This window comes from Pseudopodoces humilis, chromosome 11 (assembly GCF_049639895.1).
Source record: "Pseudopodoces humilis isolate 2021_Gansu_Grassland_sample_001 chromosome 11, ASM4963989v1, whole genome shotgun sequence".
Lineage (NCBI taxonomy): Eukaryota > Metazoa > Chordata > Aves > Passeriformes > Paridae > Pseudopodoces > Pseudopodoces humilis.
In genome coordinates this window covers 21,671,103-21,686,071 of record NC_142210.1, presented here as the reverse complement: position 1 = coordinate 21,686,071, position 14,969 = coordinate 21,671,103, and the positions used below count along the sequence as shown (strand labels likewise).

Genomic DNA, 14,969 nt, shown 5'->3' with positions numbered 1-14,969 from the left:
ATATTTTCATAAGACTACCAACTTCAAGACCTTTTTTCTGAATGACAGGAGTTAAAAGTCACATTTTCCCTTCGGTATTAGTGGGTATTTGCTGGCATATATCACTGTTTTAATCCTGGTGACTTAGCTTTCTCTGAATCTTCTGCAAAATCTTCATAGTCAGTTCTGGATTTGGCTACTCACAGTAAACAGTCACAACCCCTCTGCCTGCTCACCCTTCTGCCTATGGCATTTACAGACAGTTCTTCTACTGCCACAGTTCAGGGCCCAGGGACACCCCAAGGTGGACCCACTGGTAATCTCCAGTGATTGTAAAAATCACTATTTTGTTCCTACCCTTTCCCCTCCTCTTTCTGCAATGACTAAATGTTAACCCAGGAGATGACTTTCCTTCTTCCATCACAAAACTCCCTCTTCCAGCTGAAACACAAGTGAAGTAGCTCTTCCTCCTCCCAAACACCGTTAGTACTGATGGCAAAGCCAGACCTGCCTCCACAGGAGCTGTGCTGGCCATGGAGATGCTGCTCAACCCACCAAACTCCTGGAGAGAGGTGCTGGTCAGCCTGTCTGTCCTGGGGGGTTGGGTGGGTGCTCATGGTCACCGCCCCTCCCCAGGGATGGTCCCTGGGACCACCAGGGGGGCAGGTGTGTGGCTAAAGCCACCAGCTGTGCTTTCAGGGGGTTCTGCACCCCAACCCAACACCCAAGGGCTGAGGTGATCCCTGAATGGGGCACGGGGTGGGGGAAGCACTGCTTGAACCCCAAGGATTGGGTTAGTGAACTGCCATGCCCACAGAGAAAGCCCTCTGAGGAGGCAGGAGAGGGAGAAGATCTTATTACATATTTCACATACAGCCACTGCCTTACGGACGAGTCACGCGCGCTCCTAATCTGCCATCAGTGAATGACAGCGTTTTATATAGAACAGTAACTTTTGATTTACATATATAAGAGTTGTTGATTCTATCTGTGTCCAGATGTCTGGAAAAGGAAGCAGCTTTCCCCCACCTCCCTGAGAGGCTATTAACCTCCGACTGACGCAAACTAATGTGCAGTCACAATTCCCCAGCTCCAACTCAGAAATGCAGACATTACCATAATCGGCTAAAACAAGTATTTATAAACATTTCAGCGGGCAAGATATCATCAGCAGGGCCCTTGAACATTTGTCTTAAAATTTATTAACCAACCCAAGAAAAAGTGGCATAAATAAAGCGAAGGTTTGCCGTTGCTGCTTTTTAAGAAAAACCTGATGATATGAAATAATCTCGCAGACAATGTCATGAATTACATGACCTCATGTTTGACAAATGCCACTCCTTCATCGCTACTATCACAAAAACAACTGACTTTATGGCCAGACCTCATGGGAAAAAAAAATGTTCAAGTGTTTGCTTTCTATTTTTACTACTGTTATTTGGGGAACTCTTCAAAACCCTACAGCTAAAGCTCAGGATTTCTCCCTCCCCTAGCAGAAGTTACAATGCTGCCTCTAAAATCTGCAATTTGTGAATCATGTCATCTTGAAACTGCATGTATTTGGACAGCCAGCCCTGGAACTTGGCTGAGTTCTGTTCACGTTCAAGAGACCTATCACTCGTGGCTGAACTTTATGAAGCAGTAGCGAGAAACTCCTGCTGATCTGCAGTACGGCCCCAGAATAACTGGATTTGTATGAATGCATACAAAATGGTGGGGATTAAGCTCAGTTAACAGAATGGATCATGTCTTAAAAATAAGCCCAGTAAAACAAAAGCTTTGTTAAAGCACTCACCAAATTCCTTTCCATTTATTTGTAAAATTGTTTTAATTATTTGCCATGGTTCTTCGTATTTTCTGCCTAAAATTACAAAACCTCCTTAGAGCAACCTTCTCCTGATGGGACCAAAATGGCATAAATAGATCAAATTAACCCTGATCCATTCAAAAGATGGTGTTTTTATTGATTTACACCATAGGGCTCCTGCCAAACCATGAAAAAAAGATCTCAAATAATCTTGAAATATGTGGCACATGCAACTGGGAATTGAGATGGAAAGGCTTGTGTGACATAACCAAATCTCTCAAGATGGAGATTCACCCATGAATCAGCATCCTGCTCAGTCACTTCATGTTTTAAACACCTATTTCTGCTGGAGCTGCTCAAAGCGTGAGCACAGCCAGGAGACATACACTCACAAAAGGAGCAGGATGATGGAAATTTGAGGACCAAGCCAAAGCCAAGGAAATCAGACAGAAAGAACAGACTGCACTGTGTTTTTCCACTTCCCAAACCTGCTGAAGCAGAGCCACTTTTCTGAGAGCAGAGGATTAAGGGTGCCTGGACCGAATCACAAATACTACTGCTTCATGTTCCACAACGAATTTTCCCCATGAAAATATTTGGGAACCACCTCCTGTGCTCTCCAAGTCTGGCATCTAACCCTACCTCCTGCTTGCTGAGCCCCTGCAGCACCTCTGGCTGCTCTCAGGAGTCCTTCGCTGCCTGCTCAGCTCCTTCCAGCTCAAGCTCCCAGAGCATCTTTGCAGCTGCACAAAACAGCTCTTCCCAGGAAGGGAGTGGGATTAAACTCGACGTGGGCACACAAATCAAAGGTGCAGCAGTGCCAGGGGTGTGCCAAGGAGGGCAGGGAGCAGAGGGCAGGGCTCAGAGCCCATCTGCAGGGGCAGCAGCCCGGTGCAGGGACACACGAGCACGGGAGCTCGGGAAGATCTCGGCGCTCAGCTTTGCTCAATTCTGGCCTGGTGAAACCAGTCCAGGTCGCAGGGAGAGCCATGAGCAGGAGTGAGTCAGGACCCCAGCCCTGCCTCCTGGCTCCAGCTCTCCCCTCCAAAGCCCAAAGGCTGGGAAAATCTGGGACAAGTATTTCTGGGTTCGGCGCTGCAGCTGAGCAGCCAGTGCGGGAGCAGAACACGGAGTTTTTGGAGTTGCATCTGCAAAAGCAGTTGCTGTGGCTCTTTTTTTTTATTTTTCTTCCCATGAGCAATTTAGATGTATTAAAAACAAGGTTTTATGAAAATAGAAGAGAAAGCCCAAATTTATCCCATAGTGCACAAAAAGCACAATTCCTGTTCGTGTAAGGAGGATGATTTAAGTATACACAGAGGACAGATTTTACCTAAACACAGCAAATAAATGGGTGTTTTATTTCTACTTTAAGCACTGCAATGAGCAATTAGGCTCAAAATTTCAAAGCTATTAAAGTTACTATTAAAGTGACTAACTCCCACCGAAGTCATGTGAGAGAGAAACATTAAATCCTCTGAGACTGTTTTTTAATGCAGATTAAATGTTTATTAACTATTGCTATCTAACAAGATTTCAGCCTGAAAATTTCACTGCTATCTCTGAAGGCAAACAGCTTGGAACAATTTTGGTCACATATAAACAAAGACTGCATTCTTTAACCCTCACTCAGGTAAAGCTCCCATTGCCTTCACCAAACAAAACCAGCAGGACCAGGAAGGTAAAAATAAAGCCAATTTGACATAAGAGCATATTTATCTGCTCAGCTGCAAGACCCTGTAGGAAAAGAGTGGCATGCTCCATAATTGAGAGGTAAGTTATCTTTCATATTGTATTTTTCTTATGCAATTTATTTCACAGTGATTAAATCAAAAATATAAGCAATGAACTTACCCAAATTCTTTGATCAGGCAATTGCAACTGGGAGCAAAATTGAAACAAAAACAACACATTATTCCTGCATTGGAATCCTTATTGCAATCAATCTACTTATTAAGAGTTTATTTAAAGATACTGATTTTGAGTAATTTGTTGGAAAGTGGTGTTCTCTTCCTAAAAAATACAATCCTTGTAATGGCAAATAATTGTGAAATGCCATTAAATCATCTAACTTTCATAGCTTTTGGGCACAGGGAGGAATTTGGCCCAGCCAGGGATAGGATACAGACTTCAGGGCTCATGTCTGTAAGTTCTGTTTCAGAAACCTATTTGAAAGATCCATCTGTTTGCTGTCATATTAACCAGTTAAGAAATAATAAATTTATGGTCCCTGAGATAGCAATTTTCAGGAATAAATTCAACAACCAAACCACAAGCTTTTAGGACATGAACAATAAGTTTGTAAATATTTTAAATCCTGCCAGCAGAAAATGAGAATTTGAGGAACTCTCCCCACCTGTACTTTTACAGGGGTGAACAGGACTATAAAGGAAAAACAGCTTTTCTGGAAGCTGCTCCCCAGCCCTCTATAAACACCAAGCCAGATTCTGCCTTTGCAAACAGGAGGCTCCTTTCTGCTCTATTAAAGTTTGCAAGAAAGCATTTTGACATTTAGTTTTTTGACAGGACATGTGCTGCTGGTTTGGTTTTCTTTTACAACGTTCCTCAGTGCCTGTTACACTCCTGACCTCTGTATGGATGCAGCTCACACCAAGTTAAAGATGTTATCCCTCTCACCCAGGTAAGTGATGAAACCAAAGCCAGGCTTTGCCATGGACTTTTTATTCTGTGAATAAGAATGAGAAATGTGGAGAAGGGGGTTCTGCAGAGCCTCCCTCCCTCCTGCCCCTGCAGGCTGGTGGCACCAGACACCTCTTCCTCCTCACACTGACGGACTTGGTGACAGCCCTGGGACCTTCCTCGGGCACCAACAAGAGATTCAACCAGTTCCCTGGTACAAAACACCAAGGGTGGAAGCCTGACATCATTCCCATCAACAGGAAATGCCCAGTGTCTCCATTTCACCCACACACCCTCGCCTGACTCCCAGCTCCCCAGGTAATTCAGTCACACAATGCTATATAAAAGAACATCCAACTCCTTTCCTTCCCAACACAGCCGAACTCCAAACAGTGAATTTCAGCCCAGCAGCCCCTTCCCCACCCTCTGACCATCCCACCTACCACTGGCATCAGTCCAACCTGCAGCAACACCTTCAGGACCCCCAAATCCAACATCACTGAACCCCTCTGAGTTACAGCTTCTGAACAGCTAGAGAACACTAAGCAAAATAATCCTGCTTTTTCCATCTAAAATGCCCTCATTTAAGTAATTTACTCATAATTTACAGCTCCTTAGCTGCTCTAACAGAATCATTGACTTGATGGGGAGGAACCAGCCTGTTTTAAAGCAGAGACAAAAAGCAGATTAAGGTATTTTCTATATTTGTGCATCAGGACTAGCTGCTACTAAAGGGGAATTTTCACTTGCTTTGCCAATTGGGCAGATCTACCTTATTAAAGGTAATTCAGCAGGAGGTGTTAAGCTGCTATTAAACCTTGCATATAAATTCTCAGTGATTTTAATACATCTTAAATTCTTATTTAATGCTTATAAATACTCACATAATGCCATAAATACTTATGGCATGTAAATACTACTACTAAATACTTTAATACTTAGATCCAACACTGTTCAGACATCAAAATTGGAAAGGGGTGTTTTTGTGCATCTGCAACCATATACGCTACCAGCTGCTCTTCCCAATTCTGCAGAAGTGCCATATTTCAGAATATATTCCATGCAAGTTAGGACACAACAACTTAGGGCTTCATTGGGAACAGAAAAAAGCAAGTGGTAGCAGATAATTGGGCTGTTTGGCCTGGGAATTCAGAGGAACCTGAACCAGAGATAGCAGCTCGTGGTCCTGTGCCTAAAACACAGGATGTGTAGAGGCTGTCATTACTAAGAAGAAACAGCCCACAGCAACGAGTTTCAAATCTGTAAATACCACAGAGCATCTTATTTCAGGTGTAAGATTTAACCAAGATTTTTAGCAAAATCTCCTTGGGCAAGGAGGAGGAAGACAAAATGAGGGTGTGGTGCTGGCGAAGAAAAGCAACGTACAGTTTGCACACAGAACCTCTTTCTGTACCACATACACATCACAGCTGTTAGACTGCTTTGGGACACCCTCCTAAATATTTTTCATCCAGGACTGTGTTCTGTGAGCTAGGGAGAAGCCCTCACAAAGTCTCTCTTCAGGGACGGAGGAGCGGGGATCCTACACACACTGCACACACTGCAGAAACCCAAAGAAACCGTGGGGCATTTGCACTGCGAGGCTTGGGAACATCAGCTGGAAACTCTTCTCTCGTTTATGAGAGTCCTTAAACAAAATGAAATCCCTTTTGAAGAGGGATGCTCAGCTTTGCTAGCCTTACTCTGAATCTGCATTGACTCCCTGTAGTCAGTACTGACTCTCCTTGCTCAGAGCACAGCAGAGTGCTGAAGACACGAGTGGCTGCAAATGTTGGTAGCTACCTTATGGTTTTGGAGGAAAATGGTTCTAAAAGACACATTCAGTTCCAATCTGGCTTCCTCTATAATCAAAACATGTTGTTTCATCTGCAAAACATCAAGAAGCTCAGAACAATGCTTACGCTTTTCCACCACAATGGTCCAGCAAAAACTGTGTGGTTTAGGAAATCCAAAAATGACTAAGACTGCATTCATTTCTCTGCACCTGCTTTGAAGCATCAACAAGCTTGTTTACAACATCAAAATTCCCAAAATACTTACTTGTGGATGGAACAAGAATCCTGGGGAAGGTCTCAAGTATTTCTCTTTTAAAGCTTCCAGTGGGTCAGTTAGCTTTCTTTTTTCTACTCTGTAAATGTTAAAATTAGATTTATTTGTGATGAATCAGTCTCAGGTATTAGTAATCATACAGCTACTCAGGTTTAAAGCAGGCAATTACATGTCAAACAATTTGTTTCAAGGAGATAAGAATAAAAGATAAGAGAGGACACTCAAGTCTTGATTCCCACACACAGCTCATTACTGCCAGGGTGGGGCTGGGAATCACCTTTAAAGTGGATTATACCATTTATACAGGGAATAATCCCATTTCAAAAGACTGATAATCATTATAATAGGAACCAATGACTAACTACCAAGCACTTTTATAAACAAATAAGGCAACTGAGAAGGCTCAGCACTAAGAGGAGCGGAATTCAAGGCAACAGAGCCTTGAGCAATGGGTCCCTTGCATCTGTCCACACACGACATCACAGCCACCACCCTGGAAACCTCCCCTGTGCACAGCCAAGGTCAAGCAGGGCTCTGAGAAAGGTGGAAAGAAAGCCCACCAAGAAAGGTGGGCTTGTAGGAACACCCTGACCCTGAGGTGCCAGCAACAGATCCTGCACTTCACTCATGGCAGCAAAACCCAGCGTGGATAATTCAGAAACAGAGTGGAAATTTGAGGATTTTGTTTTTTCTGTCACTGGTGTGCATGGTTTCATGGATGAATAGTGCTGTCCAAGGCTCAGGAACAACTGGCCTCGTGCTGTGCTGCCAGAATTTGTACAGATTCCATTAAAATCACAGAAATGTAGGCTCACAGAATGGTTTGGGTTGGAAGGGACCCTAAAGACCATCTAGTTCCAACCTCTCTGCCCTGGGCAGGGGAGTTTGAAATGCAATTTAATTAGTTGGTAATGCAGGGCCATAAAACACAGATCATTATTTCCGCTGCTTCAGGCATTTAAAGTGAATATGACGCAAAGAGAACTTATGGTCTAACACAGATATCAATCTGGAATGAATAAAACCATCTCAGTAAATAGCATCATATCCTGTTTCTTCATAATGCACACTTGTTGTCTTATGCAACGGCACTCTCCAACAACTTTGCCCACAGCATTTCTTTTTCAGTCAAAGTAATAAATTAACATAATTTACATGGCAGTATCCTTTTTTCTTTTTTTTTTTTTTTTTAACAAGAAGCTGTAAGATCATTCATTTATATTACAGACACAAATTTTTATGGCTAATATTTCTCTAAACTAATTTAGATGCATGACTTTGACTCGTTACAGATATAAGAGCAGAAAGAGCAAAGGGGGGCTGACATGCACAGGATGCAGGTGAAATTCACATCCCAGTGAGATCCATCTCAGTTCTGCTGGGAAACACCAGGAGGTCTGGATTTTACCACTGGCTTTTAAAATCTCATCTCACCGACAGTGTGCACCTTTCAAAGCCAACAGTGAGGCTTCCATTGATTTCACAAGGTAGACCAGGGATGGGGAGCTGCACAGCCTGGTGGAGTGGAAGGGGGTTGGAATCAGATGAGCCCCTTCCAACCCAAGCCTTTCTGTGATGATTCTATGACTAAGGAGCCCACTTGGTGAGGCTTCGTACACACAAGGATGCTGTGCCTTCAATTCTATAAATGAAATGACTGAAGAAATCAACCCAGTACTTAAATAATGGTAAAAAAGGGCAGAAATCATTCTCACACGCTTTTAATACCCTTTAGGGCCAATGTGTTTCTTTGTCATACTTGTGAGAAACTCCTCTAGAATCCAAGAGGAGCTGGCAAAGTGGAGTACAAGGGGTGCCCTGGGGAGAGGCACTGTCACCTCCAGGGGAAGCCAGAGCAGGCAGAGTTTTGGAAGAAAATGGATTTCAGGCAAACCAGTGACATCAAATAAACAAACATTCAATACCAATGCCAACTCATTTATGGGTAAGAGAATATATTCAACCTCTGCATGTCAAACTAATGACTCCCAGCAATGAGGGCTTGCTAATTGCAGCATTGCCAGTCCCATGGCTCACTTGGAGCAGCTGGGATGAGAAGAGGATGTACAGGGCAGCATGTGGCCTGGGCCCCCGTGCCCTGGCACTGCAGTGGCACCTCCAGGGGACACTGGGGAGGGGACAGGGTGGCAGCTTTGGCAGACCTGGCTGCCTGCACCAAAGGCAGCAGAGAGTCCTTTACCTGTATATGGGATCCATAAAGAACGGGGTGGGCCTGGCGTGCTGCAAAGAGGATTCTGAAGCTTTCCTTTGCTCGAGGTCTCCTCCTTTCTTCTCTCCAAAGACGTGGTTTTTCCGAGGCTCGGTTTGTTTGGTGCTGCTGGCTCGGCTTCGGCTGCCCATGCTGAGATCCAGAGGCTGGTCCTGGCTGGATGCAGAGGGGGCTGCTGGCTTGGAGGGGATGGGAGTAAGTGGCTTCTCCTCCTTACGTTTTATGGTGAGGTCAAAGGGAGACTCAGAGCTTCCCTTTGGGATCTTCTTAATTTCACTGGGTGATTGGGGCTCCACTTTCAAGGGTAACGGTCTCAAGTCTCTATCAGGAAATGGATACATTGATTGAGAGAATGCTGGAAAAAACGGGAGGGGAAACATGGAAGGGTAAGGTAAGGCTCCGACTTTTTTGTCTTGCAGCCCCACAAGTCCTGTTGAACCAAAGTACTTTTCAGCAATAGAAGCAATAGCCTTTATAGAATCATTCACCGCTCCTGACACCGCAGTCTGCTCCTCTAAGGATGGTGAGAAAATGGAATGATTGCTGTGGTCTTTCTTATTATTTATTGACGCCAGGCTCTGCAGAGAGCTTACTTTGTCTTTGAACATTTTACCATTTTCTTTAAATTTCTCTTTCTCACTTTCAATGTCACTTTCCAGATCAGAGCCCGAGGTGGTTTCCAGGTCACTGCCACTGGGGGTACTGACATCGTCAAGGTCAAGGTCACTACTCTCTGACTGGTCACTGAGTTTCTCATGCGGCCTCTCTTCAGAGGACCCTTCTGGTTGAAGCTCCACTGGCTTATTCTCCCCTACTGATGGTTGTTTATTTAGTGCCTTCAAAATATCCTGGGTGGCTGGCAGTATCTGAGGATTTGTCATGAGGGGACTTTGGCTTTTGTTTGTCTGATCTGCGCTCGGAAGTCCTTTAACAGGAGAACTAGTAGGTAGCAAAGGTGGCCTGTGGTACAAGCCTGAAGGAAACAGACCGGGGAAGCTAAAAGAAAATCCAGGAGCTGTTGGAAAGGTAAGACCAGCAGGATGCCTATTGGCTCCAAAATAGTCAGCAAGGCCCGGATTTGCATGATTCATATTAACCATGGACGTTTTATCCATAGCTGGGGTTCCAGGAAGAGAAATGCCTTGGCCAAAAAATCCTCCTGCTGCAAAATGGTTCTTGCCCTCACAAAATCTCCTGTGTTTATTTAAGGAAGACGTAGTGCTGAACATTTGTCCACAGTCTTTGCACTTGATTTGGGTTCTGCAATCAGCATGCATGCGCTTATGACGACAAAGGTTTGAAAACTGAGTATAGGATTTATGGCAGACCTCACCTGTATGTAAACAACAACAACAACACATCTCAGGCTTTGTGGTAATTGCCCCCACCCTCAAAGTTGTGCAAATAACACCATTTTTTACCCGCCAAATGTCAATGAGGAAGCCGTAGGGAGAGGTCTGGGGACACAGATGTACAAAAGCACGTGCGCTCTCCAAAGCAACGCACCCGAGCAGACAAATGGCAGAAGACAGCACCAAAACCCGCTCCAGCCAAGCAGAAAAGGTCTGGAATCTCTAAAAGACACACTCTCCTCGTCTGCTCTTTGCATTGCACACTCAGTACCATTATTCCAGGTTGCATGAGCCCCCAGAGCCCCCCAGGAGCCGCGACCCCGTGCTGTGACCCCGCACGAACCCACGGTGCTCCTGTGTGAGAGCACAGGTGTCTCCAAACAGCATCCATTTATGTCACTATTCCCATGTGGAAATGAATCATTAAAATAAATATTTGCAGGACCAGACAGAGATGAAGCTGTCTCACAGAGCTTTCACTCTGCAAGAATAGGGAAGAGGTGAAGGAGGAGACAAGCAGGTATTTCCCATTTCCAAGTATAAATGTAACAAACATTATTTTTTTTCTACTTACAATGAAAAATTTTATCTCATGGAAGTCCAGGCTGGAACCTGGAAAACCTCAGTGCTCTCATATGTCCAACTGCATTTCTATTCATGCAATGCATACAGTGCTTACAGGTGCCTGCTGTAACTCTAAATTACACATCTTAACTTTCCTAGTCTTAATATTGCTAATTTGCCTGTTGCACATGTCACAATAGACCATATTTCAACAGCAATTTCCTTTAAGAATGAAGCTTCTCTTTATTTGCACCTCTGATGCTCAGTAACAGCCTGATGAATTTCCTTTCAAACACTTCTGGGATGAGAATGATTTCAGTCTCACAAATGCAGCATTTGGGAGAAAGCCTGGGAACATCCAGGGGAGCAGATCTACCTTGAGGTCAGGGCCTGATCTAGCCTGTGCCAGGCTGGAGCTTCCAGGACCCTTCCACAGTGGCAGGAGGCTGGGAGTGGTCCTGGCAGTGCAGTGAGACACGACAGAGTCACTCACATCACCGAGGCAAACAGGATTTTGTAGGCTCCTGATTTTCTGGCTGCTACAAACCTTAGGGAGCAAATTGGGGCAGCAACCAAGTTCAGAGTCTGCAAGTGGTGTTTGGAAGAGGGCAATACTTAGTTCCCCAGTGCCTTTTTATGTCCCTTCTTAGCATCCTTTGGATGAGCTGGAGCATTTGGCAAGTCCCAAGGCTGTGCTGTGTCTTGTGCTCTTCTTTATGCCAGAATTTGTCTGTACCACTGCACTACCTTGCTTCTAACAGTATCAGTTCCAGACTTGTTTAAAAACAAAGCACCACCACTATCAGCAAGCACTGTTATCCCTCTGCAATAAATCTTTTTTTTTTTTTTTTCCCAGTCAGGAAAAAGCATGTGGCCACTTTATTTTTATTTAATTTGTGTTATATCATAAACTCTCATCTTTCACACATCAAAGCCGCACAACAATACGCATTGTGTATTCTGAGGCCTTTTTAACAATCATTTTCATGATTTGAGACAGTCTGACATAATTTACAATGGCTCTATTTTAAGCCTGCAGAGGAAACTGAATTGAATGTATCCCATCCTGCACTCTTGGTTCCCATGAACTGCAATCACGTCCTCTAACTTCCACTCGCACCAGGGCCCACGCTAATCTTCCTGCTCCTCCAAATCCCTGCCCTTGAGAAAATCCACCACTTGTTGTCATCTCCTAACTGTTTACCTCTTCAGCAGCCTGCTCATATCTCACCAACAATGCTCCTATTGTTCCCGGGCCTGATCCTGCCCCATCCACCCGTTTTTCCCCTGCTCACATCCCACACTGACATCCCTGGGACAATTCGTGGGGTAAAGGGTGCAGGATCGGGCCCAAACACAGGAAATTTGCAGTGCAGTAATTCAGGAAGAAGGTTTGTTTCTGTGGATCAGTTACTGTTCCTGCTGGAAATCTTCATTCACAAGGAAAGGCAAGAAATTAGAGAGAGAAAATCAAAAATAGCGCAAAAATAGAGAGGGGAAAAATATAGAAGAGAAAGAAACGAGAGAGACAAGAAGGATAAGAAGAGATTATTCTAGTTTCTTGAAAATGTTTGATTTTCTTTTGTTAAGTAGTTTTTGTCCCTTTAAAAAAAATTTATTTGCCGATTAAACATATATTTTTTAATTTAATATAGAATTATTTATCATTAATTTTTGCAGTTATGAAGCTCTTATCTTTCTGCAATTTTCTCCTAGTTTTAACCTAATTGCAGGCATAAGATTTCTGTTCCACCACTCCAGGGTACAGAATCAAGCCCCTTACCTTCGCTGTTGAAGTTTTACACAGTAATTTCCCCCAGCTCCCATCACGTTGATCACAACAACCAAAATTCAACTGACCCAAATGGTGACTCCAGTGTTGCACCCATAGGCTCACACAAACTCCATCTTGGATATTATGAATCTACTCCTCTCCCACGTGTAAAGCAGGATATAAATATAGTAATATGTATTTTTCCAGAAAAAGAAGTATCTCAAATGTATGCATTTCCAAGGACAGGCTATTATATAATTAAAAAGAAATCATGCTTTATGAACTTTTGACCTTCTATCAGGTTGTGTTGAGATCCTGCTTATTCACATGGCTTTATTAAAGATAAGACTTTGATCAGGTTGGCTGGAGGTTGGAAAAGGACTGAAAAGAAGGGTATTGGCACAGATTAGGTCTTCCTAAAATCTGGGAAGTTCTTCCTTAAAGAACACTGGTACATTATTAAACTATTATTGTCCGTTAATATATTCCAAATTCAACAGAATCAAGAAATATTCTACTCTGGAGAAAAGAAAAAATATGCACTTAAAATTTTAAAATATCCTTACAGGCTATTAAGGGACATGCAAATTACTAATTTGACTAAATGCATTTTATCTCAGTTTTTAAACTAAATCAAATCAATAATGGCAACACCATTAAAATACATAAATATTTACTATTATAATCTCAGCAAGCAATTAACAGCTGTACCAACAATTTACCTTTATGAGCATGGAAGTTATGTAAGACTATTTAATGAGCCTTGCTCAAGGTGCCTCTTGCATTCAATAGGCATTGTACTTAACCCACAGGCTCTAAGGGCTGGCAAAGAAATTCTGTGCCCAGGTGGAAGGAAGCCCTTGCTCCCTGGAGTTCTCTTCCTCTTGGGGACTGTCACCTGAAGCCTGGGTGCAGCACAGCATCAGTGACATGCACACCCAAAGCCACGGGGATTCTGGAGGAGTCTCTGTGACCAAACTGACTGTGACACCTCCATGGATATTCCCAAGAGCCAGGATAAATCTGTGTTGTAAGATCTACCTCCTTTTCATCACATGACTTGAACTTCTGTAGATGAGGGGGTTGGTTATCAACTTTGCTTCCATGTATGAAAGCAACAGAAGCTGGATTTGATTTCTGCTGTTACACCTTATTACACCCTTTAATCTCACTGCCGTACTTTTAAGCAACTGACTTGCAAGAGAAGCTTCCCTCCTTGCAGCTTTTATTGCTCTACAGACCTCAGGTTTAACACAAAACCCAGTCTGGCTCAAAAAATTGCAAAAAATTAATCTCGTGCCTGCGCACGCTCTATGGTGATTGTCTCTGGACCCCAAATTAACCAGCAGTTAAGTTTGCATATTTTCTGCTCATTAAAAAAATTACTGTAAGTACTATTTAGAATATGTTCACTCTATTATGGCATGTGGTTTCTATTTGGGGAGGCTGGAGATTTTGCAAAGGCAGTCAGTAATTACCTCAGTGTTGGTGAGTTTTCACTCAAGCTTGGGCGGCACACTGTAATAAGAGACAGTTGCCATAAACAGACTGGTACGAGTAAATCATGGTGTGTGGCCTTCTGGTGGAAAGCAGATATCTGCTCTAGGTGACCCTACCTCCCTCTCACGGCTCGGCAAAGCCACCAAACATGTGGTCTCCAAAGCTTTTTGTTCTGCAATCACACGGCTGTTATCCCTAGGCTGCTCCATGGGGTTTCATCCCTCATGCTACATGTGAAGAACACCAGTTGTTGTTTTGGTTTATCAGGAAAATAGCAAAAAAAGCATTTGAGAGATTATTTCATTCATGGGAGGCTCCACTTAAGAGACTTCTACGTAGGATGTTGCTATAGACCCACCTGGGAAGTCCCTACCTAACTAAAAGTTAGTTTTCTAATTAAGTGTAATCATTTAATCTGCAATCAGCTTTAAAAATCATTAGTGATATTTAATATTGCATCTATTTATACATTTCCTCATTGAAGGAGTCCAAAGCAAAAGTATTCCTAATCCAACGGCAGGTTACAAATTTTGCACAAATGAGTTGTTTAAGCCAATACTCCTCCTCTTGAGGAAATATATTGGCTTGTGGCCAATGCTTTTCACAGGTGTGGTGCAGACATTTCAGGAAATTATTGTTGAGAGCAGCAAAAGATTGAGAGGTTTAGCAGACAAGTAGAGGAGATGGTCAAGGTACAAGTCACAGCAGGTGCCTGAAAAGGCTGTGGTGGAGAGTAGCACTACCAAGAACAATATTCAAACATATTTTCTGCCTCTGCTTCCCTGGTGAAAGGGAGGGAAAGCAACCTGCACCCTTCCCAGGCAGGGTCTGGCTCAGCAGCAAATGCCACCTGTGAAGTGCTGAGGATCCCATTTAAGCCCAGTACAGAACCAGGCTCACATCCAAGGAAAGTTTAATTGCTGGAGAAGCTGTTAGTGAAGATCTAACAGCTCAACTCAGTCCTTGAACTTTGGGCATGCCAAGGAGCATCGTGGAAGGTGGCAAGATGAGTTTCACTGCCTCTGGGATTTGTTTTCCAACTCCAGCAAATCA

General features: G+C 43.5%; 1 protein-coding gene across 7 annotated transcripts in view; it reads right to left on the bottom strand.

The window, feature by feature from the left end:
* MECOM (MDS1 and EVI1 complex locus) overlaps positions 1-14,969 on the bottom strand; it is a 329,866-nt gene that overhangs the window by 15,413 nt on the left and 299,484 nt on the right. For 5 of the 7 annotated variants that reach the window (XM_088061011.1, XM_088061013.1, XM_088061014.1 and 2 more), the window contains 3 exons: positions 8,697-10,059; positions 6,488-6,575; positions 3,641-3,667 (listed from right to left, as the gene is read on the bottom strand). In XM_088061011.1, the coding sequence (XP_087917137.1) occupies positions 3,641-3,667; positions 6,488-6,575; positions 8,697-10,059 (1,478 nt within the window). The remainder of the gene's footprint in view (positions 1-3,640; positions 3,668-6,487; positions 6,576-8,696; positions 10,060-14,969) is intronic. The other 2 variants (XM_014254464.2, XM_014254465.2) reach the window with 1 other exon arrangement.